This window comes from Erpetoichthys calabaricus, chromosome 16 (genome assembly GCF_900747795.2).
Source record: "Erpetoichthys calabaricus chromosome 16, fErpCal1.3, whole genome shotgun sequence".
NCBI lineage: Eukaryota > Metazoa > Chordata > Cladistia > Polypteriformes > Polypteridae > Erpetoichthys > Erpetoichthys calabaricus.
This window is the reverse complement of record NC_041409.2, coordinates 22,103,199-22,130,537: the sequence shown is the minus strand read 5'-3', so window position 1 is coordinate 22,130,537 and position 27,339 is coordinate 22,103,199. Positions and strand designations below refer to the sequence as shown.

At 35.2% G+C, this 27,339-nt stretch overlaps 1 protein-coding gene across 1 annotated transcript in view; it reads right to left on the bottom strand.

Annotated features, from left to right (window-relative positions):
* dph6 (diphthamine biosynthesis 6) overlaps positions 1-27,339 on the bottom strand; it is a 357,108-nt gene that overhangs the window by 298,767 nt on the left and 31,002 nt on the right. The window contains exon 3 of the mRNA XM_051919800.1: positions 26,117-26,301. Coding sequence (XP_051775760.1) covers positions 26,117-26,301 — 185 coding nt within the window. The remainder of the gene's footprint in view (positions 1-26,116; positions 26,302-27,339) is intronic.

Genomic DNA, 27,339 nt, shown 5'->3' with positions numbered 1-27,339 from the left:
AAAATCAAATTCGCACTTAGAGGATCTATACAAAACTTTTTCAAAAATCTTTTTTTTTTTACATTCCATGTAAATGTAGAGGGAAAGGCTTTAAATTTTATGATGATCATTTAAAGATTTTCCTTTTCTTTCTTAAAAAAAATATTACAGCAACATGGAATCCTTCAGCAAATAATGGAGGCAGAGAAGTGATGTGCCGAGAATAAATCTGTTTTCAGGGGGAACGTCTTACTTCCCTCATTACTGTCAATGAAGAAAGATGCCATAGAGGAGGTCCTTCAAAAATTTGATTAGTTATCTGAATTTACAGAAGAAGAGGAAAGGAAATACGTCCTTACATCATTTACCTTCTTTTTTCACATATTGAAGATAGCAAAATACCCGCGCTTCGCAGCGGTGAAGTACTGCCTTAAAATTTTTATTAAGAAGAAAAGTAAACCTTTTTAAACTGAGGGAAAATATACCAATAATTATTTGTTAAGGACCTCTTTGTATACCACGTTGTCAGTTCGGCCCTACGGTTGTAATATGACCAAGCTGTGCGCTGTGCTTACTCTTGAGCATGCAACGTACAGTTGGCCATGTGAAAAGCAATCTTGCCTCAAATCAATGCCAACCTTTTGTAGGGTCTGTCCCTGAGACTTCTTGTCATTGCAAAGCAGAGCCTTACTGGAAATTGGAGGCATTAGAATTGAAATGGGAGATCAGAGGGTATAACGGGGATGTGAAGAATAAAAACTCTCTCCCCTGAGCCACTGCCAGTAAAAATAGTTGCCTCAATTAGGTTCTTTTGCAGACACGTGACCTGAAGTCTGGTGCCGTTACAAAGTATCAGTGGCTGAAAGTTTCTCAGTAACATTATTGGTGCCCCAACCTTCAAAATTAGATTATGTTCAGGAGTGCCTGAAGGATTCAGTGTGGAGAAACTCTACCGGATAGTGCACTGCGTCTTCCACTTCTACAACTGAATCCACAGACTGATATGTTTTCGGTTGTGAAGGTAGTTCTTGAAGTAAAATGTGATTTATAGTCGTAGTCATGTCATTTCTTGGTGTCAGGATAGCTCTCTCCCTCAACCATGACACGTTGTTTTCGTGGAGATTTCGTAGATTGGGGTAAACATTTTGAAGAAGGCTTTGTAAGAGGCATTGGCGGTTGTCCAAATGTGTAAAATATTTGCCCATTTCGGTACACTTGAAAGCGACAACCACAATTCAGCGGCAGCCATCAACTCACATGCAGAACCATAGGTGCTCCTGTGTAGTATAATTATCTCCTGTACCGTCATCAGTCCACACCTTGAACCTGTCCCAGTCATTCAATACATAAGACACAATGTTCTTCCGGATATCAAGAGTGAGCCTATTATGGCCATGCAATATGTAACACAGAGAATGGAAAAGGCAGGCGCCATCTCCGGGCATGGAAACCACTCGGCAAGTGACAGTTCTTTGATCGATGGGGATCACCTCGATAGACATGTTAATGGGGGTACGGTTGGAATGATAAAGGAAATGGGTACCTGAACAATGTAAACTAAGTCTAAAATACCTACACAATAACTATAATCGTAATAAACAAACAATAAAACAGCGGAGAAGCCATGGATTAAATAAAAAGGCTGCAGTTATCAGCAGGGAGACGTGAATACCGTGGCGAAGCAAGGAACGGAATGAAGAAACCGGAGCGACGGACAGCCTTATAAAGGCAGGCAGCCAACTACGTGGGAGGCATGGGGATGGGGGACCCAATGCCGCATCACACACCGACCGAGCTACAGGCTATGGAAGTATTTATATATGTAAGTAGGAAGCAGTTAGCGTGGGAATCCCGCGTACCAAATTTCTTGAAGATGGGCCCATAAGTAACAAAGACCGTTGGAAAGTTCAATATGGCGGCCGACAGTGGCGTCATACCACTGAAATAAGTACATACATCGGTTTCGGTTAGCGCAGGGAAGCTGCCTACCAAATTTCGTAAAGATGGGGCCATAAATCCTACCAAATTTCGTGAAGATGGGGCCATAAATAAGAAAGTTTAACATGGAGGATGTTGTTGACCGTTATGACAGTTATGCGTAGAATTTCGGCCGACAGTGGCGTCATACCACCAAAATAAGTACGTACATCGGTTTCGGTTAATGCAGGGAAGCCGCCTAGCAAATTTCGTGAAGATGGGGCCATAAATAAGGAAGTTTAACCTGGCGGACGTTGTCGACCGTTACACGTAGAATTTCGAAATGAAACCTGCTTAACTTTTGTAACTAAGCTGTAAGGATTGAGCCTGACAAATTTCAGCCTTCTACCTACACGGGAAGTTGGAGAATTAGTGATGAGTGAGTCAGTGAAGGCTTTAGTATAGATATGCATCTGTTTTAGAGAACATGAGAGAAAAAAGAAAAATCACTGTGTTTATAAGAAAATGTAACATACTGTAAACATATATGTCCCTCATTATTCTGTTTCAATCTACAATTCTAGTTCTGTATTTTATATATTTATATACAACTTCGTCTTTGCAATCCATTGTCTCAGATCTGCACTTCTTAGTGTTATGCATTAAAATAATGTTTTTATAAGGCAACACAAAGCAAAACTTATTTATAAAGCACATTTACAACAACAAAACTGAACCAAAGTACTGTATAAGAAAAGGTAAAAGATGCTGTTAACTATATATGTACACATCACAAAACTACAAGCATAATCAACCAGATAAACTGAAAATACCCACACCAATACCTACAGTACTTATAATCATGAATATACATGAGACAACATATACAAACATAAGGTCAACCTTCTGCAGGGTGAAATGCCATCGAAAAAGAGATAAGACTTTAAAAAACACTTAAAAATGGCCAATGTTGGGGCAACCCTAATATAATAAGGCAAGCCATTCCAGACAAAAGGAGCAGCCACCGTAAAAGCCCGAACCCCCTTTGCTTCATCCTCATCTTCAACACAACTACAAGCATGTGACTAGTAGACCGCAGTGCCCTTGTTGGAACATACAACTGAAGAAGTTACAAGAGGTAAGATGGGGATGTTCCATTCAACATTTAAAAACAAGTAATAGAATTTTAATATCAATTCTGAAGCGAACTAGAAGCCAATGAAGTGAGGTTAGCATTAGTAAAATACAGTCCCGCTTACAATGGCCAGCCAATAAGCAAATAGCAGTGTTCTAGACTAGTTGTTGGAGGCATAACCAGGCCTGATCACCACCTACATACAAAAATTGTTCAAAAGAGATGTTACAAAAGCATGGAGGGCCTTTTCAAGATTACTGTAAGAAAGAAAAGCACCTTAGCTAAAAGTTGCATTTAACCACAAAATGTATATCAGTTTGTCTAGTTTGAATAACCTGTCCAAAATTACACCTAGGTTCCTAACTGAACCTTTAAGATACATGGAAAGGGGTCCAAGAGCAACATCAGAGACACTCAAAGTTTCTGAGCTTTTTAACACCACAATTTAATTCTATTATTATTTAGTTTAAGAAATTCATTGCCATTCAGGTTTTAATTTCATTCACGCTCTGCTTTGATTTTAGTGGCAAATAGATTTGAGTGACATCAGCATAGCAGTGAAACGAGAAGCCATAATTGTTAACAATGGGGCCTAAGGGTAACACGTATATCAAAAAGAGAACTGGTCCATGAATGGAACTCTGTGGTACCCCGCAAGTAAGGGGTGGCCTAAAGAGGATGAGAACTCACCCAAGTAAACAGAAAAACTCCTATTGTTTGGATAAGATTTAAACCATTTAAGGGCATTATCATGGATGCCTACATACTGTTCGATGCAGGATATAAGAATTGCATGATGCAGAGTATCAAAAACTGAAGCAAGATCTAGCAGTACAAGAATGACAGAATCTCCAGCATCAATAATTAAGAAAAGGTCATTGTAAACCTTTAATAAGGTTGTTTCAGTGCTGTAATAAGATCTTAATCCGGACTGGAATTTTTCCAGAATACTATTTTTGTTCAGAAATGTTTGTAATTGAACAAGAACAACTTTTCCCCAAGACTTCAGATAAGAAGGACAGCTTGGAAATTGGCCTGAAATTTGACAGATTTGAGGGGTTCAGATTTGTTTTTTTAATAAGTGGCTGCACCATAGCATGTTTCAAGGTAGCAGGACACAAGGCACATGCAGCAGGGATTCATGCCATAACAGATTATAAAATAACACTACAGATTGAGGACACTGTTGCCTCCCTCCCTGAATGGCTAAAGAAGTTCTATGACAGGCTTGAGGAACCGAATTCTATACCAGGAAAGACAACCATCCCGCCCGATGGTGAGAAGGCTCTTGGACTGTGTACAGCTGACCTGAGGAGGACATTGAGTAGCGTCAACACAAATAATGCTGCGGGACCTGATAACATACCTGGTCAGGTGTTAACAGACTGCGCTTCTAAGTTAACAGGTGTTTTAACAGACATCTTTAACATCTCTCTCCAGCAGTCTGTTATATCTACACAATTTAATACTGCCACCATCGTCCCTGTACCCAAAAAAATAACTAACCAGCCTCAATGACTACCTGCATGTGGCAGTGATCTCTCTCATAATGAAGAACTTCTAATGACTAGTCATGGATCACATTAAAGTTAGCCTCCCATCTTCACTGGACCTCTTATAGTTTGCATATAGTGCCAATTGGTCCTCAGATGACGCAATCACACTTGCCCTACACATCATCCTATTCCACTTTGAGAAAAAAAAAAAAAAAGTTATGCCAGGATTTTGTTTATCAACTTCAGTTCAGCCTTTAATGCAATCATCCCGCAGCAGCTAATAGTGAAGCTCTCTCTGCTCGGATTGAACACCTCACTTTGTAACCGGATCTTGGATTTGGACAGAAAGACAACAGACAGTGTGTGATGGCAATAAGACATTGCACTGCATCAAACGGAGCACGAGACACCCTCAGGGCTACGTGCTTAGTCCACTGCTCTGTACTCTGCTGACAGATGACTATACTGCCAAATCCAGCACAATTCAACTCATTAAGTTTGCTGATGATACAACGGTAGTGGAACTCATCAGTAATGAAGACAAAACATCTTGCAGTGCAGAGATGGAACAGTTAGTGAGCTGGTGTGGGGGTAGCAATTTGTCCCTTAATGTCAATAAGACAAAAGAATTGTTTGTGGACTTCAGAATAAAGGCTGAACATCTCCCACTGCATATCAGTGGTTTTCTTGTGGAGAGGGTCGGCAGCACAAAATACTTGGACATTTACATCCCTGAGGATCTCTCCTGGACTCTCAATACCACACACAGGTCAAGAGAGCTGAAAAGAGGTTGCACTTTTATAGGAGGCTGAAGCAGGTGAGAATCCCTTGTCTCATCCTCACCAGCTTCTACTGAGGAACTATTGAGAGTGTCCTGACTAGCTGCATCACATCTTGGTATGGACACTGCAGTGTGTCTGACAGGAAGACTCTGCAATGTGCAGTGAGGATGGCTGAGAGGGTTACAGGGGTCCCTGTCCCCTCCATTGAAGACATTTTTAAGGACAGATGCAAGAACAAAGCCCCCTGCATTGTGAGAGTCTCCTCATACCCCTCTAGGACTGTTTCCTCTCTTGACATCTGGTAGAAGATATTGTTCCATAAAATCAAGAACAACCTGAATGTGCAATAGATTCTTTCCCCAGGCAATGACTGCTAAACTGTCAGTAACATGCACATAAGCTAGATTTTGGATATATAATTATTTAATTTTAACCATAGTATTTAATTGACTATTTTATACTTTTAACTCAGGTGTTGGTTAGATCTTGTCAATTAGGCACTGTTTTTGTATCATTCTTATTTACTTTCTTGTGGTTTTCTCTTTCCCTTTTTAGCATTCTCTTGTCCTGAGAACATGAACTCAACCAGAAATCAAGCTAACATTTATTAAGGTAACACTACTTGGTCTGACAGAATCAAAAACCTTAAGTAATCGAGAAGGGACACTGTCCAGGGGGCAATTCGTACGATGCAGGTGTTGCACCAAATCAGACAACAGAGACAATGACACAGGCTTAAAGTGGCCAAAGACAGCAGAACACGATGGATCTGAGCAGGCAGTATGACGGATGACCCAATAACGTTAATGATATTTACAATAAATTATATCTCCGTTTATCATATCTGTAATTATTGCATCCACGCAAACAAAAAAATTTTAAGAGAAGTTTAAAATCTGAATCAAAATGTTAGTTTAATTCCAAAATAAACAAAAGACAATTTATGGAAGTAAGGCACTATAGGTGCAACTTTCAATTATGCAAATTTTTACATTTCTTTAGAAAAACATTTAATCATATCTATGAAGAATTTTAAGAGATTTCCCGCAGTTCTTGATAAGTACATATTTATAAGTTAGGGTCCCAGTTTTCTTGCCCTGTTTAAACAGTTTCACTTCACTATATGTTATACCTGTCTTGACTATGTATGACAAATAAATCTGGACTCTTGGTTACTCCAATAGGACATCAAAGCAAGGAGCAGATATACTTGAAACAAAGCCAAAATAAATGTAAATATCCACTCTTATTTCTTGTACCTGAATGGAGGCACCCTAACCAAAACTTTTAAACCTATTTTTCCCTTGTGTAAACAATTTCATATAATTTATATGTTACATAATTTCATATATAAACAGTATCTTTTTGTTTCGATTTCCTTTATGTTCTTTTCTTCTTTTTCTTATATTATTCTTCTAGACTGTGTATTAGGACCCGTTTGCCTTTGTAGACAAATCTATTTTTCCTTTTTTGCACTATTTGGTATCTTTGCCTGGCTTGCGTTTTAATTTTTTTGGCTAATAAGATCTTAATAAATACAAATTCTTTGTTGGTCCTTTATTATATAAGCCAATCCCAATTTATGGCAATCCCTCCTCTATGGAGGCTTTGTTATACTTTTTAGGTAATTTAAGTTTATTTTTGAGGGCTTTATCCCTTTCTGGGCCTGCAAAGCCTGAGGCAAAGGAGACCAGACCTGGCCTGCCCAATGAATCCTTTTAGGGACCACACACCCATTTTCCAACATGGAAGACTCCAGCCCATAATTGTTTCATGCACAAGAAACATACAGCAGCCAGGTCTCACTGCAATTTAAAAACAGTGATATCTACACACAATACACACTACTCTGGATGTCAACAAAAGAATGTTTCAAACTCAGAAAAAAAGAGAAAGCCTATACACAAAACCTGGAGTTCACAAACAAAACAATTTTAGCCATGAATGATCAAACATACTGTACACTTAGTTTTTCAGTGTCAAAATATCGAATACAGCACCACAGCCTTTAATCAGGTTGTAAAAAAAAATGATTACAACAGTTATTATCTTGAGACTTCAAAACATAATTGTTTTTGTTGATTAAAACAATAAAATATTTACTAAATGTGTTGCACTAATAAAATAATAACAATAAAAATATTCCAGATCAATGACAGAAATTCAAAATATTTTTCTGAATAAAGTGGCTTAGAAAATGTAGTACACTGTCTTTTAATAAAAAGGTTATAATATGGGAACAGATTTTAAACAGTCTTTTTCACTGAATCACCCATACATTTTTCAGTTAGAAAATTAACTCCATGATATTTGAGAATCGACTTTCAAATATATCACAAATACAGTCACTTCTGTAATAATACTTCTGCTAATACAATTCCTAACATTTTTCAAAAAAAAATTCTTCCACATTTTGCTCAATCTCGAAAACAAAAAAGCTTCCTCCCAACTGTATCATTAAAATATCCTGGGTCCACAACGTATGAAGCTGAGTATAGTATAGTCAAAGTTAAAAATAATAAACAAAACATTAAAAAAAATTCTTAAACACAACCCATGGGGAAAAAAATATGTGAAAAACTATTCACTATCCCCGACATTTTTTCTGAAGTACATTGAGGAGATGTAATTGTGGATAACATTAACTTCCAATTAAAGACTCTGGTAATCTGTCATTGTTTTGGTTTAATGTATCCATCACCCAAAGAAGTACACTTCTAAAAACGCAGTTGAAATAACACTGGAACAGTTTACCATATTAATGTTGGCCACTTGTTAAACCTTTTTATTTTAACTTACTAAAAGTAAAAGGCACTGAATTTAATAGGTTTTCATTTATCACTATAGACTCAAAGACCGACAAAATGTACACATTTGATTTAGTTTCTGTTTTGAAAGTTCACACAGTTAAAAGCCTCTCTCTTTCATATGAAACCAAAGCTCACTTTTTAGTTGGTTATCAGCTCTCTTGGAGTATTATCAGAGAGGCAAGTGCAAACCATTAAAATGAAAACCTTTATCCATCACTATTGCTTTATAATTTCCAGATAGGGCAGAATTTGTATAGAAATGTCAGCTGATGAGACTGGCTAATGCTCGTCCTTGTCAGTAGGTAACAATGTTAACAGGATTACTAAATAAAAATAATTTAATCTAAAGCTTTATAAAAATCAGAAAACATATCTTTAATTTAAAACAACTGAACAAAAGACTACTAATAAAAAATAAGCAAGTTATGTTAACATTCTACATCTCTAGGTTTTGGACATTATTTCAGCTCAAACAAAAGGGGAAGATTTTGATCATTCTCTTTATTCAGAATGTTTCTGGTAAACTACAAGCAGCTGTTAACTGTGGTTTAATCAATAACATTTTGATGTTTACCAAGCTAGCTTCTTAAAAATTGTACACAGATTACAGTTTTCTTCTTTTTCTTTTTTTAATTAGCAAAGCAAAATGACTAATAAGGTGAAAAAACAAATTTAAAAACATTCATATACTGATATCATATTTCAGTTTCATGTAGCAATTTTGTGTTTATTTTTTTGCAGGATTCATACTAAGAAGTGCCTACATAATTCTACAACCTTTAATAGAGTAAAGTTGTATTCAAATTGTTAAGAAACACTTTTTAAAAAATCATAGCTGTTATCATATATACTAGGTTTTTAAGTTTGTAAGTAAAGAAGCGTGTAACAAATAGACTATTGTGAAACTGTAGCAATAACCTCTTTAAAATGGGTTTTCACTTCAGGAAAAAAACAAACAAGCTTCTTCCAATCATCACCAGGTCTTGAATATACACCTCTGTTGACAAACACAACCAATTTTACTTCATCACCTTTTCTTAAAAAATATGCCAAAATAATTAAACATGTCAGAATGATTTGGATCAATATGATGCTGACATATTAATTATATAAATAAAGTATTTCTTTCACAAACATACAAAATAAGTAAAATCGATTATTAAACAGAATATTCATGAGTCTGAGACAGGTGCAACGCACACATTTTATTCTTTACTTTTGAACTAATTCCGCTAATTGTATTCATTTTTTTTTTTTATTTCTCCCAGCAACAAAAAATTTAGAAGTTTTAAAGAAGAGCTAGTTTAATACAGAAATGTTTACCAGACCCAATTTCAGAACTATCAAATTATTATTGGGCTACTCATCTTATTAAAAGCAACATGCCTACAGCATTCACGTTTTTCTAAATTCCACAACAGATTCATTTATATGAGCTTTCAGGGTCTGGAAAATGACAGTGCTTTCAAGAATGTCCAGTGTTGTACAAATTTTATAGTTGCTTAAACTGATTAAAGAATTAAGGATGTATCTAAGAAACAAGCCTGTGCATTTTTCTTCAGTTCTACTGATTTTTCAAAATATTACCACTGCAATCCAATGGTTTTTGGAACTATGAGTAAAATGTTAAATGATGATTAAAATAAAAAAACAGAATAGAAGACAGAAAAATAAAGGGCCAGTAAGATGCAATGTAAAGAAAAGGCTATTTGGTTAATTAAAATAAACTGAATTAACTAATATTAATGAAACAGAAATGGCTAAAATGTGCTTGAATATCTAAAGACTATGAGAATTGGATTTATGCAATTTTATTTCAAATAAAAACATAGCATACTGCATGAATAAAATGTGATTCAAGTTAAATTTATTTTGAAGCCTAGAACTAAAAAATAAGCAGTAAAGTGCTATTTTAAAAGTCTAAATATTTATCTAATGAAAAACAATCAGTGAAGCCATAACATTATAAAAATATCCTCATATGCATAAACTATGATTAAAATTAATCTCTTTAATACCAATAGATTAACAGTAAAAATGTAGGTAATGAATATAATAAATCTTTAAGTAAATAATTTGTTTTAGAAAAATCCATAGGTGGCAGTGTTGTACCAACTTCAGTTACTCCGCACATGCTGAAAATCTTGCACTGCACAAAATTATATTCACTCTTAAAAGAAAAATAATCAGTTTTCCTAAGAACTATTTTTGGAGCATTTTATATATTCTTTGCTAAAAAAGAAGGGGAAAAATGAGGAAAATAGATGCTTTTTCATGTACTGTTTTAAAAAAAAAAAAAAGAAGTTTTCCAACTGTGTTATTTTATTTACAACTATAATAAATCTCAGTTCAAAGGTGAAAAGGTATCAGAAACAGAAGCAAGCATTTTCATTCTAGTCTGGCTTAGGTCATTTTCAGCTTTCCAAAATTAATTTCACATGTGCTTTTAATGGCTATCCTGTAGGGTGGTCTCTTTGGCCAGGTGTTAATGGCTCCTTTGTTCCCAACTCTCTCTCTTTCAAGAGATGTTTCTTGCACAGACCAACAGAATCAAGGTTTAAAACACAAAACTTGCACTTTTATTTAAATGACATTTAGATATACCAAATAAATTCAAATGCTGTGATCGGTTGTGTACATTTTTTTAACCATTTCTTAAAAATATTTGCTTTTGTTTAAATCTAACTCTACTGTATTGAAATGAAAACTATGATAAGCTTGTATACGTATGACTACTTAATAGTCTAGCACAATATTAAAATAATCATAAATAAAAATGTGCTCTACAAACAAATACTTAAATCAATTGTCATATATAAATTTACTAAATACATATGTATCCCCCCAACAGGGCAAGATCACCAAATATTAACCTTGTTTACCAATATTTTTAAAGTTTAGCTTTACTACATCTAGGTTTCACTTTAAATATTCCTTACTGGGTTAAAACAGGAAAAGATCAACCCTCCTAATTAGTAAACTTTATTTTTTAAACAGGAAAGGAACTGAAAGGAGTGAGTAAAACTGGAAACTCATACTTCTTATTTTGCCTTCTCACTGATAAAGGGAGGAAATGTGTGTTTATCAAAGTTTTGCTACAAGTGCACAGTTCACTTCTACTGTTATAAACAATGCCTGTGCTGCTGATCTCCAAACTTGTGTGAGACACTCTAAGTCCCACAACGTGGTATTTAGCTAGAGAGGTCACACTGATGGTGCCCTGGAAATGGAAAATTAGGAAAACCTGGCAATCACAGGGTCTGAGGCTGATCAGAGAAGGGGGGAAAAAAGCCTGGAGGCCTATTCACCATCCTTAACCGCTAGCCTGCCTGCCTGTCTTCATGCATTCTGGATTAATACAACAGGGCCTGGGCTGAATCAACCTCTTCTCTGTTTACATGTTGTCAAGCAATTTCTATTACAAAGAAAAAGTCCTTGAAAATTTTATGCAGTTGGTGTGTTACTGAAACTTGGGATATATTTTATTTAATGTACTATACAGCATATAGTGTTACTTTGTATCCACAGATTGAAGGGGGGAAAAAAAAAAACACACATACACAAAACTTATGTTTATGTGGCTGCACCAGAGCCTCTGCCAAAAACTACAGGTCATACAAAGATCTGCTCTGTAGGCAAAGAATGTGCAATGGACAGATAGAAGCTTGTCAAACTAGTCCAATCAATATGACAGCGGTCTTCAGAATTACACAGATAAAACATGAACATGGCTTTATCAACTTTATCAGTCTGAAACTACTATATATATATATATATATATATATATATATATATATATATATATATATATATATATATATATATATATATATATATATATATATGTGTGTGTGTGTGTGTGTGTGTGTGTGTGCATATAAAATAAATGGTTTATATGACTTGGTTCAGATTACAAAGAATTCTTGGGAAACGGAGTCAAAATAAAAAAAAAAAAAATCAGGATAAATCTAGCAAAATTATTTTATTGATTAAATCAGATATTTTAAAAATGTTAGTCGTTTAGATAACTAGAATTAATAATACCTCTGAAAAGAAAAACATTTATAAACAATCCCATTTCTTTTGCAAAGCAAAATGTACTCAAGGGTGGGCCTTCTAATTTAATGGTAAGAAGGAAACTCAGTCTACTAGTTTCAAATCGTTGTTTTCTGACTATTTCAATATGTGCTTCCACATTGTTTGGTTTTACACTACTGGAGAATGCACTTAAATAATGCTTTAAAAACACTGTAGCTATGATAATGTGCCATTGGGTATATTCCAACTTCTTATCATCTTCCTCAGGTTTTCCACAAGGGTTTCCTGTCATGGGATCAGAGCCTTAGAACCTTCTTTATTCCAATGTTGCCCATTTCTTTTAATAAGCACATCCATTTTGCTATAAACCATAGTTCTTTTTTTCTCATGAAAGTACTACAGGCCAGTTTGCATCAGAATGTAAAAGTCAGAAAGGAACAATTAAGGAAACCTTTGGTCAATTTGCTATTAAATGCCTTATATTAGTTCAGTTTTGACACTGTGTACACATCTGATTTCTGCAAGTTAATCAGTGAGCTGCTGCAGGAAGGTACCAGCTTATGTTTTAAATGTGTTCTGTTTGTAGCAAGAGCTTCATTAGCCTTTATGATTAGATTTATGAAGCTGAGGTTCCTTCTTTATTTTAAAAATTTAGATTTACATGAATGAACATCTATGAAAACAGAGTGCTAAGAACAGATTAAATGCTTCCATAGAAAAATATTAAAATACTTGACCAAACAATTACATAAAATAATTTAAAACTAAAAATAAAAAAAAAAAACTTAGCTATTTAAGTTTAGTTTATTTATATGAAAGGGTTGAAAATGTTTTTTGGAAGTCATTTAAATATATAGTCGTATCTATACAGTATATTTATTGTTCATTAGCTATTCATGTTGTTTTTAATAAGTAAATACAGTATTTGCTTCAGTGTTGACTACTGTTGGCCTTTTTAGGTAATTTCTTTTCTTTTAATGTATTTGCCTCTTAAGTGGTTCTTTAACTAGTGTGTATTACTTTGCCAATACATGTAATCTTCTCTTGTTAGGTAATCCCTGCTTTCTACAATCCTGTTGGTTTTGCATTTAAGCAGGGCTTTTTGTACTGACTTGTTGATTTCTTCAAAGTAAGGATATCACCTACAAGGGAATGGCATGGCACTCAAGAATTCAAATAAAGATATTTGTTCCTATTATATAAATTCCTCTTTATCTTTGGGTCCTTCTATAGATCTAACATAATTCGCTGGCAAGACTTATACAGTACATGGCATCAAGAATTGAAATAAAAGAATAGTAAACACTATCAATCATCTCAATTTTCAGGATGGGCAAATTTAAAACCATTTCCCATCCCCTGAAGATTGGCATGCATTTATCTGATCATCTGCATGAACACCAATAATTCTTCCTGAACGATGATTAGCAAAAGTATAAGCAAACTAAAACACTGATATACTAATTTACTGAACATTGCATTTAATTTCTCCATGATTCCTGGCTGATGTGCTCAAATTACCACAATATGTGTGGGACAAGGTGAGCATTGCCCATTTTACCAGAGTTTATAGTGACACACAAGGCCTGTTAAGATAGTAGATTTAACGGGGATGTACAAATCTAGCTCTCTTCAGGGCCTAAACACTTGTGGTACTCTTTCTGACACTTTTCTCTATGAGGACTGTACAGGACACAGCAAATCACATAACAGTGTTATGAGGAAGAAAGCATCACACCAAACCACATACAAAGAATGATGCAGCAAAACTAAGAGTGCACTCCAACACAAGTAGAATCCTCTACTCCAACCAAGAGCAACAGCAGAAATAACACCACACAACAACATCAGACACTATCCTTAAAGCCTAGTTTCATAAAACAATTTATCTGTGGCAGGGTAAATTAAAACTCTAAATAGCTAGTAAACAGCCTGCATCTTCTATATTATATAATATATATATATATATATATATATATATATATATATATATATATATATATATATATATATATATATATATATATATATATGTCTTTTCTGTCTTGCATCCTATTTTCTATGTTGATATATATGCAGTTATCAAGTTTCTATAATCCTTGTGTTATTCAATAAATTGTACTGTTATGTTTTTTAAAACTAGTGAGCTTCATATACCTTGATACAAGTCTAATGGCAAGAGAATACCTGCTACAAAGAAAGGTAAGGAAAGTGGGAGATTTACCCAATTATTTAAATAATTACAGACACTCCTAAAGACAAAAGTAATAATTAATTGAGTGATTAATTTATTTCTCTTCCTACTTATGTAAAAACAACACAGAAGCATAGAAACATGTTTTAGAGAAAAATCCAGACAAAGGAGTTGATTTGTCATTTTGCCATATCTAAGGCAGCCATCCAGCTAATACCTTCTGAGTTGCCACAGCTGACTATCAGTCTGGTTATCAGTATGAAAGTACTGTCAGATAAAATTCAAAAGTCACAAAGACAATCAACCAGGTATTGAAAAATGGAAAACATGGCAAACGCGACAGATCCCCCTCTTTTGAGTTTTTATTTTCCCTGTATTACCTCACTTATTTAAATTAGTTCTAAAGTGATATTATGCTTTTGAGATGATGGTATGCCTTCAACCAAGCTCTTTAAAAAAACCGTTTTCACATGAGAAAAACATTTTCCATTTCAATTCTTGAGTATCCATCTATGACAATAAAAAGACTAGCCTTGCTATCAACTGACTTCCCACCATTGATGCTGAATGTTAGCACTAATGGTGTATGCTTTAAAGAGTTCAATATTAATGTGCACAAATTTAAAAGGAAGTAGGACATAATTTAGTTCTAAGTGGTCATTACTGATATTTCACAGAAGACATATAATAGAGAAATTCAAGACTTCTAAATTTACAAAACATCTTAATGCAACAATATGTATTCATCTAGGCTTCAGGGCATCATTCTTACACAAAAATGTACTATTTCTTGATTGAAAAAATCATGCTGCATCAGTGCTATGGTGCAGTTGCGCAGCTACTGTGATCCTGAAATCATGCAGCATTTGACTGCAGAACTACCAGTTACAGACCAATCTTTACAATGGGTCTGATGGCTTTGTTAAATAAGAATAAATGCTGTCAGACAAACTTCTTTACAGAGACTAATAATTGTGGACATGGAATACACATCTCTATGGAATATTCTAAAAATGATTAATCCTGTTGAGTGATCATTAAAAAATTAATACATATCGCGTACCATTATAATAAGCACAGTGTAAAACTAGGGAAACTTCAATTAACCATTATTTAACTAATATTTGTGGAGATTTTAAACCAATCTTATTTATTTTAGAATTTATTTGATGTGCACTGTACAAGTCAGTTGCCTTCCTGAACTGCAACAACTGATACATACATACTTTGAGACATTCTGTTAATTTAAGCAAACACTCAAGGGAAGTATTTAATATACCCATCAGATTATTTTACATGCGAAAGCAGAACAGATTCCTTCAGGGAAACGGAAGCATCTTGTAAATGTAGCATGGGTTGGAAGAATTTCAAATGAAAGGGTGATGACATTTTCTGCAAACCATGTAATACTGTGCTAAAATAAAAAGAAGAACATATACAATTCATTACAACATACAAAACAAACATGATACTTGCGAGGCTGGACTCCAGCAATTCTCGTTAAGCCTGTACTGAGAACGGACTCATATTTGCTTACAACACTGTGGTTGCTAATTCACATTCTTCTGTGAATCAGGCTTCAGAAGCATGTTTGACCCAAGCACTGCCAGTCAAAATTAATGGCAGATTTAATAGGCACTTTAACCAAGACAAGAGGCCACCTGAACACACCTGTAGCACTGACAGAGAATTCAACTGCAGCCTGACAGTTAACAGACTGCACAGAAAACTGACATCTAAGCATGTAGATATGCCCCTACTTTTAAACAGAAATGCCTGTAGTACTAGGGTGCTGTACCATGTTAGCCATTATGAATGTAATGAGAAGTCAAGCGAAATGACATCTTTTATTGGCTAACTAAAAAGATTACAATATGCTAGCTTTTGAGGCAACTCTGGCCCCTTCTTCATCTTGCCTGAAGAAGGGGCCTTAGTTGCCTTGAATGCTTGCATTTTGTAATCTTTTTAGTTAGCCAATAAAATGTGCCATTTTGCTTGACTTTTCACAACAGAAATGCCTATAATACTTTTCAGTAAAGTACAGACACAGCTTATGAAGTATTTTCACTTTGCATTAAAGCAAATTACAAGCAAAATGCATAAATAACTTTTTCTAGTAAATAAATCTCTCCACAATTTTATGTATTATTGCTTAGGGTGTCTCTTTTTAATAATTGATAGCTACCAATCAAAGAAGGTTAAATATTGATTATGAAATATGATCAACATTTACATCATAAACTACAACTATGAAAACTATTCAACATTTGATGAAACCTGGACGACTGGGATATCAGCAGAAATGCTGCTGCAGTCTTTCAACAAACTAAAAGAAAAAAAATGAATATCCAAAAGCCTTAAATTACTTCAGACCTGTGGCCTTAAATTCTCATTTCCTGAAATCTTTTCTGATGTTGATTAAGAACGAGCTGCTAAATAAAACTCAGGCCTATCTGGACCCTTACCAATTTGCATACAAAGCAAACAGGATGGAGGGTATGCTTCTGTGAATCTGGCCTATGAGTACTTAGAATCAAAGACTCACACAAGATTGCTATTTCAAGATTTCTCGTCAGATTTTAATAGAATTCAACCTCACATTTCCCTTAATAATTGATTGATAAATTTTGTTCTGACCCTAATCTACTGGATCCTCAATCTGTCTCCAATTCTGCTTATTTTGCATGCAAATAACTACATGAATTCACATAAGGACAGGGATATTTTGAAATCTGCAAAAAAAAAAAAAAAAAAAAAAAACAAACTTTGCAATTACAAGTCTGTTGCAAAATAAGGAGGACAGTCGCGGACCTATTCTTGATGAGCTTGTTTACAGCTAAACTTCCCTAAAACCATGGATTTGGCTATAGAATATGAGTGTTTCCCTTCTCTCCCTCTTTCAACAACAATTAAAAGGCAGAATGAGGACATGGTGAAGCAATACATATACAGTGGAACCTCAGTTCAAGAACGTCTCGGTACACGAACAAATCGGTTTACGATCAAAAAGTTTGCCAAACTTTTGCCTCGGTTCACGACCACACACTCGGTTCCCTTTCGGTTTGTACATGTTCAGTCTCTCCCTGTGCATTTCCTGTACAGCAAGCAAGAGAGAGAGCGAAAGAGCGAGAGAGTGTGACACACACACACACACACACACAGAGGCAGTGCGAGAGAGAGAGCCGCGTACACACACACACACACACACACACACACACACACACACACACAGGCAGCGTGAGAGAGAGACGGCGCACACACACAGGCAGCGCGAGAGAGAGAGCTGGACGCATAAGGTAGGAAGGCAGTTAAAGAATGCACTGGGCTTGATTTTGTTTTCACTTCTGTTTACAGCGATCGGTTCGTAGCGTGCATTGTTGCAATGTTACTTTTCTTGGTGGTTTATTAAATTACGGATTTTTTCAAATGTTTATTTTTTTCCTGTGCTTAAAACTCATAAAAAAAAGTGTTTTAGCCAGCGGTTGGTAGCGCTATAGCACGAACTATTGCAGTGTTAGTTTTCTCTGTTGTTCAAGGTTTTCTCAGTGTTATTCAATGTTTTTACATTTAGTTTACTATTACGCTGTGCATTCCATGGTTTAATTAACTATATTTGTGCTGGATGGAACTTAAAAAAAAATATATATTTACATACAGTTCGTATGGTCTGGAACGGATTCATTGTATTTACATACAATCCTATTGGGGAAATTGCTTCGGTTCACGACCAGAGTTTTGGAATGAATTATGGTCGTGAACCGAGGTTCCACTGTATCTAGGAACCGATTCTTTTCTATTATTTCCTAGAAAATGCAATGGTTTTAAAAGTGGGCACTTCCCCCCCCCCCCCCCGAGTCTTCAATCAAATCTATTTTAATATCTGCTTGTATATGATGGTTTGGAATCCTCACCATTAAGAACACAAATTGTCTAAATGGCATTGTTAAAAAATGAGTGGTAAAATTATTGATCTGCAGAAGTTCAATCTCACCCTATTGTATCACAAACAAGTTAGTAAGATCACCTTAACTGTGCCAAACAAGATCCATTATCTGCTTCCTAAATTTCACTTGCTGCCATCAGGGTGCAAATTTAGGCCCCCACGAGCTAAGTGTAATACATTTAAATTCTAATAGATGTAGGAATCCTGCTCAATTCTAAATCATCATTGTGTACTGTTAAGAGTTCACTATTCTTATTCGTAGAAATCATATGGGTAACAATGTTAATACTATAGCTGTTGGCTTATTTTTTGGTATCTGTGTAGAAATGTTTTGTACTTTCCTACCACAAACAAAATTTCCTCCAACATAATAAAGGTTTACCTAATATATAGTTATTTATATTGTTTCTTAAAAAATAAAATGTCATGAACACTAATCGCCTAGAATCATTGCTCTAGTACAATAAATCTATACTCCAAGCAAAAGTATTTGTTAAAATAAAAGTAACACCTTTAAATGTTTCACAGAACGTAACACAAACCTTACCAACATCAGAAAAACAAGATGTTCAGAGCAAAAGGTCTCCTTAAACCTATTGTAGTGTCAGGATTCTAAACAGACATTCTACTTCAACTCCTATGGATAATGGAGAACTGGAAAACTTCAGAACAAAATAAATGTAAGTAAAACTGTATTATTTCCTGTAAATAGTAATGCTCAACTCTCTATATCAGTAGAGTTTTCATTCACTGTGCTACCTAAACTCAAATATTCAAGAATCACAATTACACAGAACTTTAACAAACTCTTCAAGTAAAACATTATTCCCTCCTGAAGAGGATAAAGCAAGTCTAAATACAATTGAACTTTGTTATGAATTAAAATTGCATACTCAAGACAGGACAATTTAAACTTTTTGCTTGGAAAATAACTAAATTTTCTCAGCTGAAACTGATAATATTACAAAAAAGTAAACTAGAGAAGAAGACGAATCAACAATCCATACTTTAAATTAGCAATAGATATAAACAACCAAAATGCAAAAGTAGTTTGGAAGAAGACAAACAACATCACGAATACTAAATACCATATTTAAACAAAATGCTTAAATGTATACATTGTGACCTATAGGGGGTCACACCTACACCCCAAACATCATAACACAACCAAACCACACAGTTACAGGTTCAAGGAAAGAATATTTTATTCAAAGCAAAGTACCTTACAGGGTTTTATCACGGCATGAATCAGTCACAGTTCAGTTCCATTTGTTCTTTTTCTTTTCCACCTCCACTCTCCTCCAAGCAAGTCTTGTCAACCTCCTCCTGACAGTGACTCCTTGATGTAAAGGAAGCGGCTTCTTTTATGCCGGACCCAGGAGTACATACAGTGCCATAGAATTGCATGTCTGAAGCACTTCCTGGTTCCAAAGTAGTGGGGATGTTCCCCTGGCGGTACCTAAGTACCCCTACAAGGCTGCACCTCAGTGCTACAGGTCCTAATATGCCCTGTGGGTGTACATGCACCAGATGGATGCTGCTACCCTGTGTGTAGGTGGAATATATTGCCCCAGGTAGCAGTCTCCCTGTGTCATTCCATTATGGACTTTGGGTAAGGCAAATGTACCAGCAACCAACCCAACCAGGATGCATGTCTTTCCACATCTTATAATGACCTTGCAACCAAGAAAGGTACCACTGACAAACCCATTCGGGATGCCCATTCCATCCGTGCCCTTCCTTTATTATGACTTCCTGGCAAGGTAAGGAACCATCCACCGTGGCCGGTGTGTCAGTCATCCTGGGTCTTCTATGATAACATCAAAAATACCCACTCCTTGAGTATATATATTTTCATACTAATATATGAAAATATTCCAGCAACTGATAGAAGGAATAAAGAAACACCAGACAGTCCCATAAAAAGCAATTACATCATCAAAGGTCTTTGGCAAAGATGAACTAAACCAGGAACTTTTGCTTTATGACTCTTACTGTGATTAAACACTTGCCCTGCTTCTGTCATCATTCAAGAATTAGAAAAATTATTAGCGCTCTCTCTGTTGACGTACTTTCATTTTGCATTGATTCACTGGGTTGCCCGGTCTCCTTTTCCCTCAGTTGATTTCATAAACACTGTTGTGATATCCTTTCCTGAGTTATGACCCCTCTTAGAATGATGGAGAAAAGAATGTTGTAAATTGAATGAATGAACAACACAGAACAGTCATGTTTTACATGCAGGCAAAGATACTAAAATAAGCATTTAATGTGGCAAAACCCAGTATTTTTCCAAAATCTTCTATAATATTTTCAGTGTATTGATGTTTATATAGTAAAGTTATATGTTACATACTTTTGTCACTAATAAGGCCACTGTATGCAATTTGTCTGGAAGATCAATATGCTAAGTTGATGGATCTAACAACTGTCATGAAACATGGCAGCCCTAGTCCTAACTGAATCAGAGAGGGAGAGAATAAACACAGAATGGGCAGGGTGTGATATGTCAGAAAAAAAGTCCATAGGGTTTTACTTAGAGTGAATCCATACTGGGAATGTAACACCTGACATGTTAAGAAGTAGGTCAAAACACTGTTTAGCTGTTTCTTGTCTTTTGCAGAAACAGGGAAACTCTGCACACTCATCAGGAAGTTCACATCATTTTCAACAGATAGTTACAAGAGATTCAACGTTTCCTCTTAGGACTGCTGATGTAATTGTACAATCAATTGTAAATTCAAGCCATTCCAGGTATATCACAATTCATTTAATACCCTCTAGCTCAGTGGTTCCAAAACTCTGTACTAGGTACACTGAGTAGCTGCAGGATTTTGTTCACAACCAGTGACAGTAATTGATTACAATTGATCTCATGTTATTTGCTGGTCTTTTATTCTCTTTTTTTTTGTTTTGCATTCAGAAAAGTACAAAAGTATGATTTTTTACATGTATAAGATATTTTAAAATATTTCTATTTTTGTTATAGCTTTAAGTGCATAACACTCTTCTGATGCTTTAATATTATTTGCATCTTTTCTCAGTGTAGTTTGCTTTCTTCAGTGTATTGAAATAATGACATAAAAAAAAAGCAGAGCAGACATCCAGGTACACAGCACTTAATGCTGAAAGGTTACAACTACTTGTCTATGACTGGTCAGCATCTGCTGTGAATACAAAAAAAATGCCGTGTTCATAGCATTTTATACAGTTCTTTGGGATTATAACAGACTCTCTTCCTTTATATTACATTACAATTATCTAGGATGCAATACCAATTCAAAATATGTAATCTAATGCAGGTGTTTTGTTTGACTTTCTGAACTTTGTACAACCTCCTATTTTGTAATGTCTAAGGATGTGCTACCTAAAAATGTAGGTAAAAAGTTGCTTTCAACCCTGCCTCAACAGCCTGCACTCACTATACAAACTTGTAATCAGTTTGAAGCCTGTAAGCTGTCTGAAAGAGGTTTGTAGTGTAGTAGTGTTTCAAAGTAAAGCCAATTACCACAGTCCGCTTGACCCTAACACCAACAACAAAAGAAGCATCAGCTAGTGTTCAAAAACAGATAGAAAAATAACACTATCCTTTTAGTTCAATATAAGATTTTCTAGATATTTATCTGTATAAACCTGAAAAACAGTAATCTTTTCATTCTTGTTAACAGATTAAGATGAGAAAATATACACATATTCCTAATTATTTTTTTTTTCGGCATTTGCTTTATTTTTCTTAAACCCATTCACTGGTACCTTCTATGTCCTACTGATACTGCATCCCCTCCGTCTTATCATCAATTTGAATTTCACAATATACAGGATGCAAAAAGAAGTCAAGTAAAATGACACCTTTTACTGGCTAACTGAATAGATAGCAATATGCAAGCTTTAGATGCAGCTCAGGCCCTTTCTTCATAATGGCTAACACAGCCTACTGCTAAAGACAATATGAAGGACATGAGCAATTTTTGCACTTTATATAAAGATGATTTTTTTTTTTTTTACTTTTTTTAAACTTGAATTTTACATATAAGTATTATTATACATTTTTTATATATTTTTTTTAATCATAAACAATACCACAAAAAGTATTTTTAAAATCATAGCTTAAAGTGCCTCATTAGCATCAGTAAATTCTACTTGTGCTCCCATCAATTTTGTTAACATACTCTGGACTGCTCTTATAGTGTATATAAAACTCAAGAAGCTAAACTAACTGGCAGTCATAGACGTATGTCCAGTGCACCACGCACTAATTACATATACAGTACAGTAAAAATATACCAAAGAATGACATACAAATAAAATATACTGCTGAAACACTAAAAATAAAAAATGTACCCAAAATATTAAAGTCCTAGGCTCAGGCAAACTCTTCAGTGGATAATGGCAGAAGCAAATGTCAACGATTGAATCATCCTGTACTTTAATTAGCATTGCTATATGTAAAAAGAACCTCTTGATTACACTTGAAATGTGGCACTGGAATCAATGTGCATAACATTGACCAGAGGTTCCAAACCTTTAAAACTCATGGCTCACAAGACAGATCCTTATATTTCCACCCATCCATCCATTTTCCAACCCGCTGAATCCGAACACAGGGTCACGGGGGTCTGCTGGAGCCAATCCCAGCCAACACAGGGCACAAGGCAGGAAACAATCCCGAGGAGGGTGCCAACCCACCGCAGAACACACACAAACACACCCACACACCAAGCACACACTAGGGCCAATTTAGAATCGCCAATCCACCTAACCTGCATGTCTTTGGACTGTGGGAGGAAAGCGGAACGCCCGGAGGAAACCCACACAGACACGGGGAGAACATGCAAACTCCACACAGGGAGGACCCGGGAAGCGAACCCAGGTCCCCAGGTCTCCCAACTGCGAGGCAGCAGCGCTACCCACTGCTCCACCGTGCCGCCCAGATTCTTCTATTTTACTCACGTAATTTTCTAATGGATGCTTGAGTGCATAATCACTGAAAACAGCTAGTAAATCACACATTTTAAAATATTTCTGACTCACCTAATAAGAGGACTAGTGTTTTTTCTGAAGAAAGCTACAAATTGACATCTGGTTTAACATTAAGATGATTCAAAATATTTGGTATACAGTGCCACCAGAATAGAAAATACAGCTTTACAGTTTTTAACATGAACCCAATAATCTGCAAAGAACGTCTGTGAAACAAGTAAAGTTTAAAGCACTTTCACAAGATAACATGCATAAACCTAACTTATTCATTTGTGCACAAATTTGCAAAGACTTCTTAGCACAGGTTTACAAAAGAATTTTCAGCGTAGCCGAACATTTTACAGGGGATAATGAAGTCCCAAAATTGTTCTTCAAGGGATGGAAAGTTCTTTCCTTTACAGAGTTCAGACTACACAGGCAATATCTCCGGATTCTAAAAGTGCTCATAAGAGCAGTATTTCCACTTTTCTTCCCTACCTTTCAAAGGTGCATCTCTCCTACGCTGGGGCTAGACAACTGTTTACTAATCCTACAAGCTTTCGAGGCAACTCAGGCCCCTTCTTCAGGCAAGATGTAATCAAGAAGGGGCCTGAGTTGCCTCGAAAGCTTGCATATTGTAATCTTTTTAGTTAGCCAATAAAAGGTGTCATTGCGCTTGGCTTTTCTCTACATTCATAATGGCTAACACGGTACAACACGCTAGTACTACTAATCCTAGAAGAGACCTTGAAGCAATTAGCTTCTTTATTTCAACCAGAACTTACCTTATTCGATTAATTTACAATAACTTTCACAAAGTTGCAGTCCCTATCATAATGTTATACTTGTATATATACTTATATTTGTCATTATTTTTACTTTAAGTTTCATTTTTCACTTCTAACAATTGTAGCTTATTACTATATTGACTTTATCAGTTTTATGCACTCGATATTCCTTTTACAAAAAGAGAGGTTTACTGAAATGAATGGTTTACGTTTCATGTCACATGGGGCCGGGGACGGGTTAGAGAATCTCTTTACACATGCACAATGTGCTGCACGCTATATGCTAAGGATTTGTCCTGCCTTGACACTGCCCGCTAAATTTCTGTCTATTCCCTTTATACTTCTTAGTTTTTTTGCTCCAGAGACGCTTACCTTATTGCTTTATTATGTGGCAGGTTTGGGGCTGGAGGAGCCTTCTCTGGTCATTTACTCCACAACTAGTTTTCTTTTTCTGGGATATTGTGTTTTCTGATATTTTTGTTTTTTTCTCTTTCTTTTCTCTGCAAAAGGATTTCCCTTCTTGTCCTCTCATTACAAATCATCATAATATTAGAATCTCTTACACCTTTCTATATACATTTTCATGCCATTCCCTTCACAATCAGATCACAGACAACCACTACTTGAGCTTAACTTACCTCCTTTAAAGCAATATTTCACCTAAAAATTATATTTTTAATGTTTCTTACTCATATAGATTTGCAGCTAATGGATGATAAAAATTTTTAATCTCTTGTTTGATGGTAAACATAGGTCACAAGCTTTCAGCTTGGATGTGAATCTATGGCAACCAACGCAGGACAGCAGCAAACAATATCAAAAACATTCAAGAAAAACGGCACATTACTCATGTCATGTAATCTAAAGGCCAGGTCAATCAGTTGTATGTTCACAATGTCCCCAACACATTTATTATTACTAAACTTTTATAGAAAAAATGTTCTTGTAAATGAAAAAGAAATGCACTCAAGCATGGATGAGCATTTGAATTGAAGAACCTCCTCCCCTCATCCATTGGTCACAAATCCAGCCAAGTAACAAGTGATTCACTGATTAAAATTGTATTTCTTGTGATATTAACATACTCAAGTGTCCCAAAAAGAGACAATTACAAATAAAGATTTAAAGTTAAAGAAAAGCAGGTAAAAAATATTTTCTTGTTTAAACAAGAAGGTCAATTCACCTGTGAAGTTTTATAGACTTCCATTATATAAATCAGAGGAATTCCAAATATGCCTCACCGCTATAAATATGCATGTAACCACCAATGTAAACCTTGGGGGTATTTGTGCATGTGTGGTGAATATTGTTCTGTTGAGGATTATACGTAGCTACCATATATACGCAGTTATTCATTGACCTAATGTTCTTAATTGACTGTATGCTAAGAAGCAAACTAGTTGCAGTGCAATCCAAAAGTCTCTTACTTTTTCACTGGCACTGACGTTACATTGCAGAAAAGTCCCTGGTTATAGCTATACATTTCAGTTGTCTTATATTTGCTCTTATGGGCCTGGTATTTTTAGAATTCTAATAATTAATGATGTTAAGCAATCTATCAATACCTGGAGGAACATGATATTATCATTCGAGTATTGTTTGGCTATCACGGAGGTCAACAAACAACCCATATCTTTCATTTTAAGTGGCCCAGAAGGTAGACCTTATCCATGATATAATCCCATTTTATAAATTTAAAATTCAAAATCAATCATGATATGCAGACATTTATCATAGTAGTCCATGGGAAATATAGTGAGCCTTCCATAAACTTGATACGTTCTTTTTTTAAAGAACTATTAAAATACACAAATAAAATGATCGGTTATTTGTGTTAGTAACAATAAATTTATTTATATGTCATGGAGAAATAGCTTCAACAAACCTAAAATATTGTCTTTAGACAGCAAACGCCCGCCAAGCCACTCGTGACAGATCCAAAATATACATACAGCATACTGAAGCTAACAGTAGCAAAGTTTAATACAGATATAATTTGCAAAAAAGTAATGTAAAAGTTACATACAACATTCGTAGTTTACATCTAATAATAATTTAGAGAAAAAGTTTTGTACCTTAACAAGTTTCAGGAGCTGGTAAAGATCTTCTACTTCATCTCCATCTTGTTGATTGTAATCTTTTCCAATCACCAAACTTGTACCCTGAATAGTGCGCCTGTACATTGGCAAGTCCATAGCTTCAGCATATAAGTCTATTGCTTCATGGCCAACTGTCTGATACATGTAACTGTCCAGTTCATCTATAAGAAACACAATTCTACAAGTATCACCTTAAATGTATACAATTATTAATTGCAAACCTTCACATAAAATTTGAAACAACTATGATTGCAAGTTAATGTTACAGGTTATTTACAGCATCAAATAACTTCAAATTGAAAGTTGTCATTAAAATGGGATGTCTAAGCAGGCAAATGATAAAGACTTAAATAGTCAAAAAAAATTCTGAGAACACAATGAGCTTAATGTTCATTATTTCACAAGATTTTAAACAATAGGAAATGTTATACTGCACGGTGTAAAATGATGAGGTAGAAACTAGAAAGAGACTCTTTTTCTCCTCTCCCTAACCAATAATTAGATTTTAATTTGAACTCTGAAAACTTAAGTAGTTACTTATAAGCAATAATATACAAATGTGATAGTGAAGTTAATCTTTCACATAAGAATGTATGCAAAATGTTTATGTTTCATTATACCACAGAGTATCCAATGAGGTCAAAAATCATAAAGAAAATCAAGATTACAATTTGGTTCTTTTTGAAGAAGCAAATGTCTAAAGGAGAGTGGGGTTTTAGTATGGTTTATAGCAGACTCAATGTATAGCATTTTTGCAGATTCAAACAAGCACATAAAACCCCAAAATTTTCTTTCCAATAAATTTCAATATGTTTTAATCTAGCAGCTTCAGTTTTATTTTTTCTTTCCTTATGAACAAAGCAAACTACATTTGATGCAAATGAATATGTAGAACCACTGCTTATGTTGAGGAACTATAGTACTCAGGCTTTTCAATTATTTTGTGCTGTTGGTCACATGCGTCAACAAATATAACTTGCAGCATGCACGATCACACGCAAACTCGATCACAAATAAGCAATTACATTGGCAGCTAGCAGTAGACGCTTCCACTTCTAAATCCTTGCATCCTAACTATGCATCCACCCATGCCTTCAGAGGTAGTACAGCTGCTGGAAAGGGGGAAGTGACACGGAGTGATTCCTCAGGAGAAGACAGTACATTTCTGAAAACCACCAGATAATGCTAGCATGAAAATC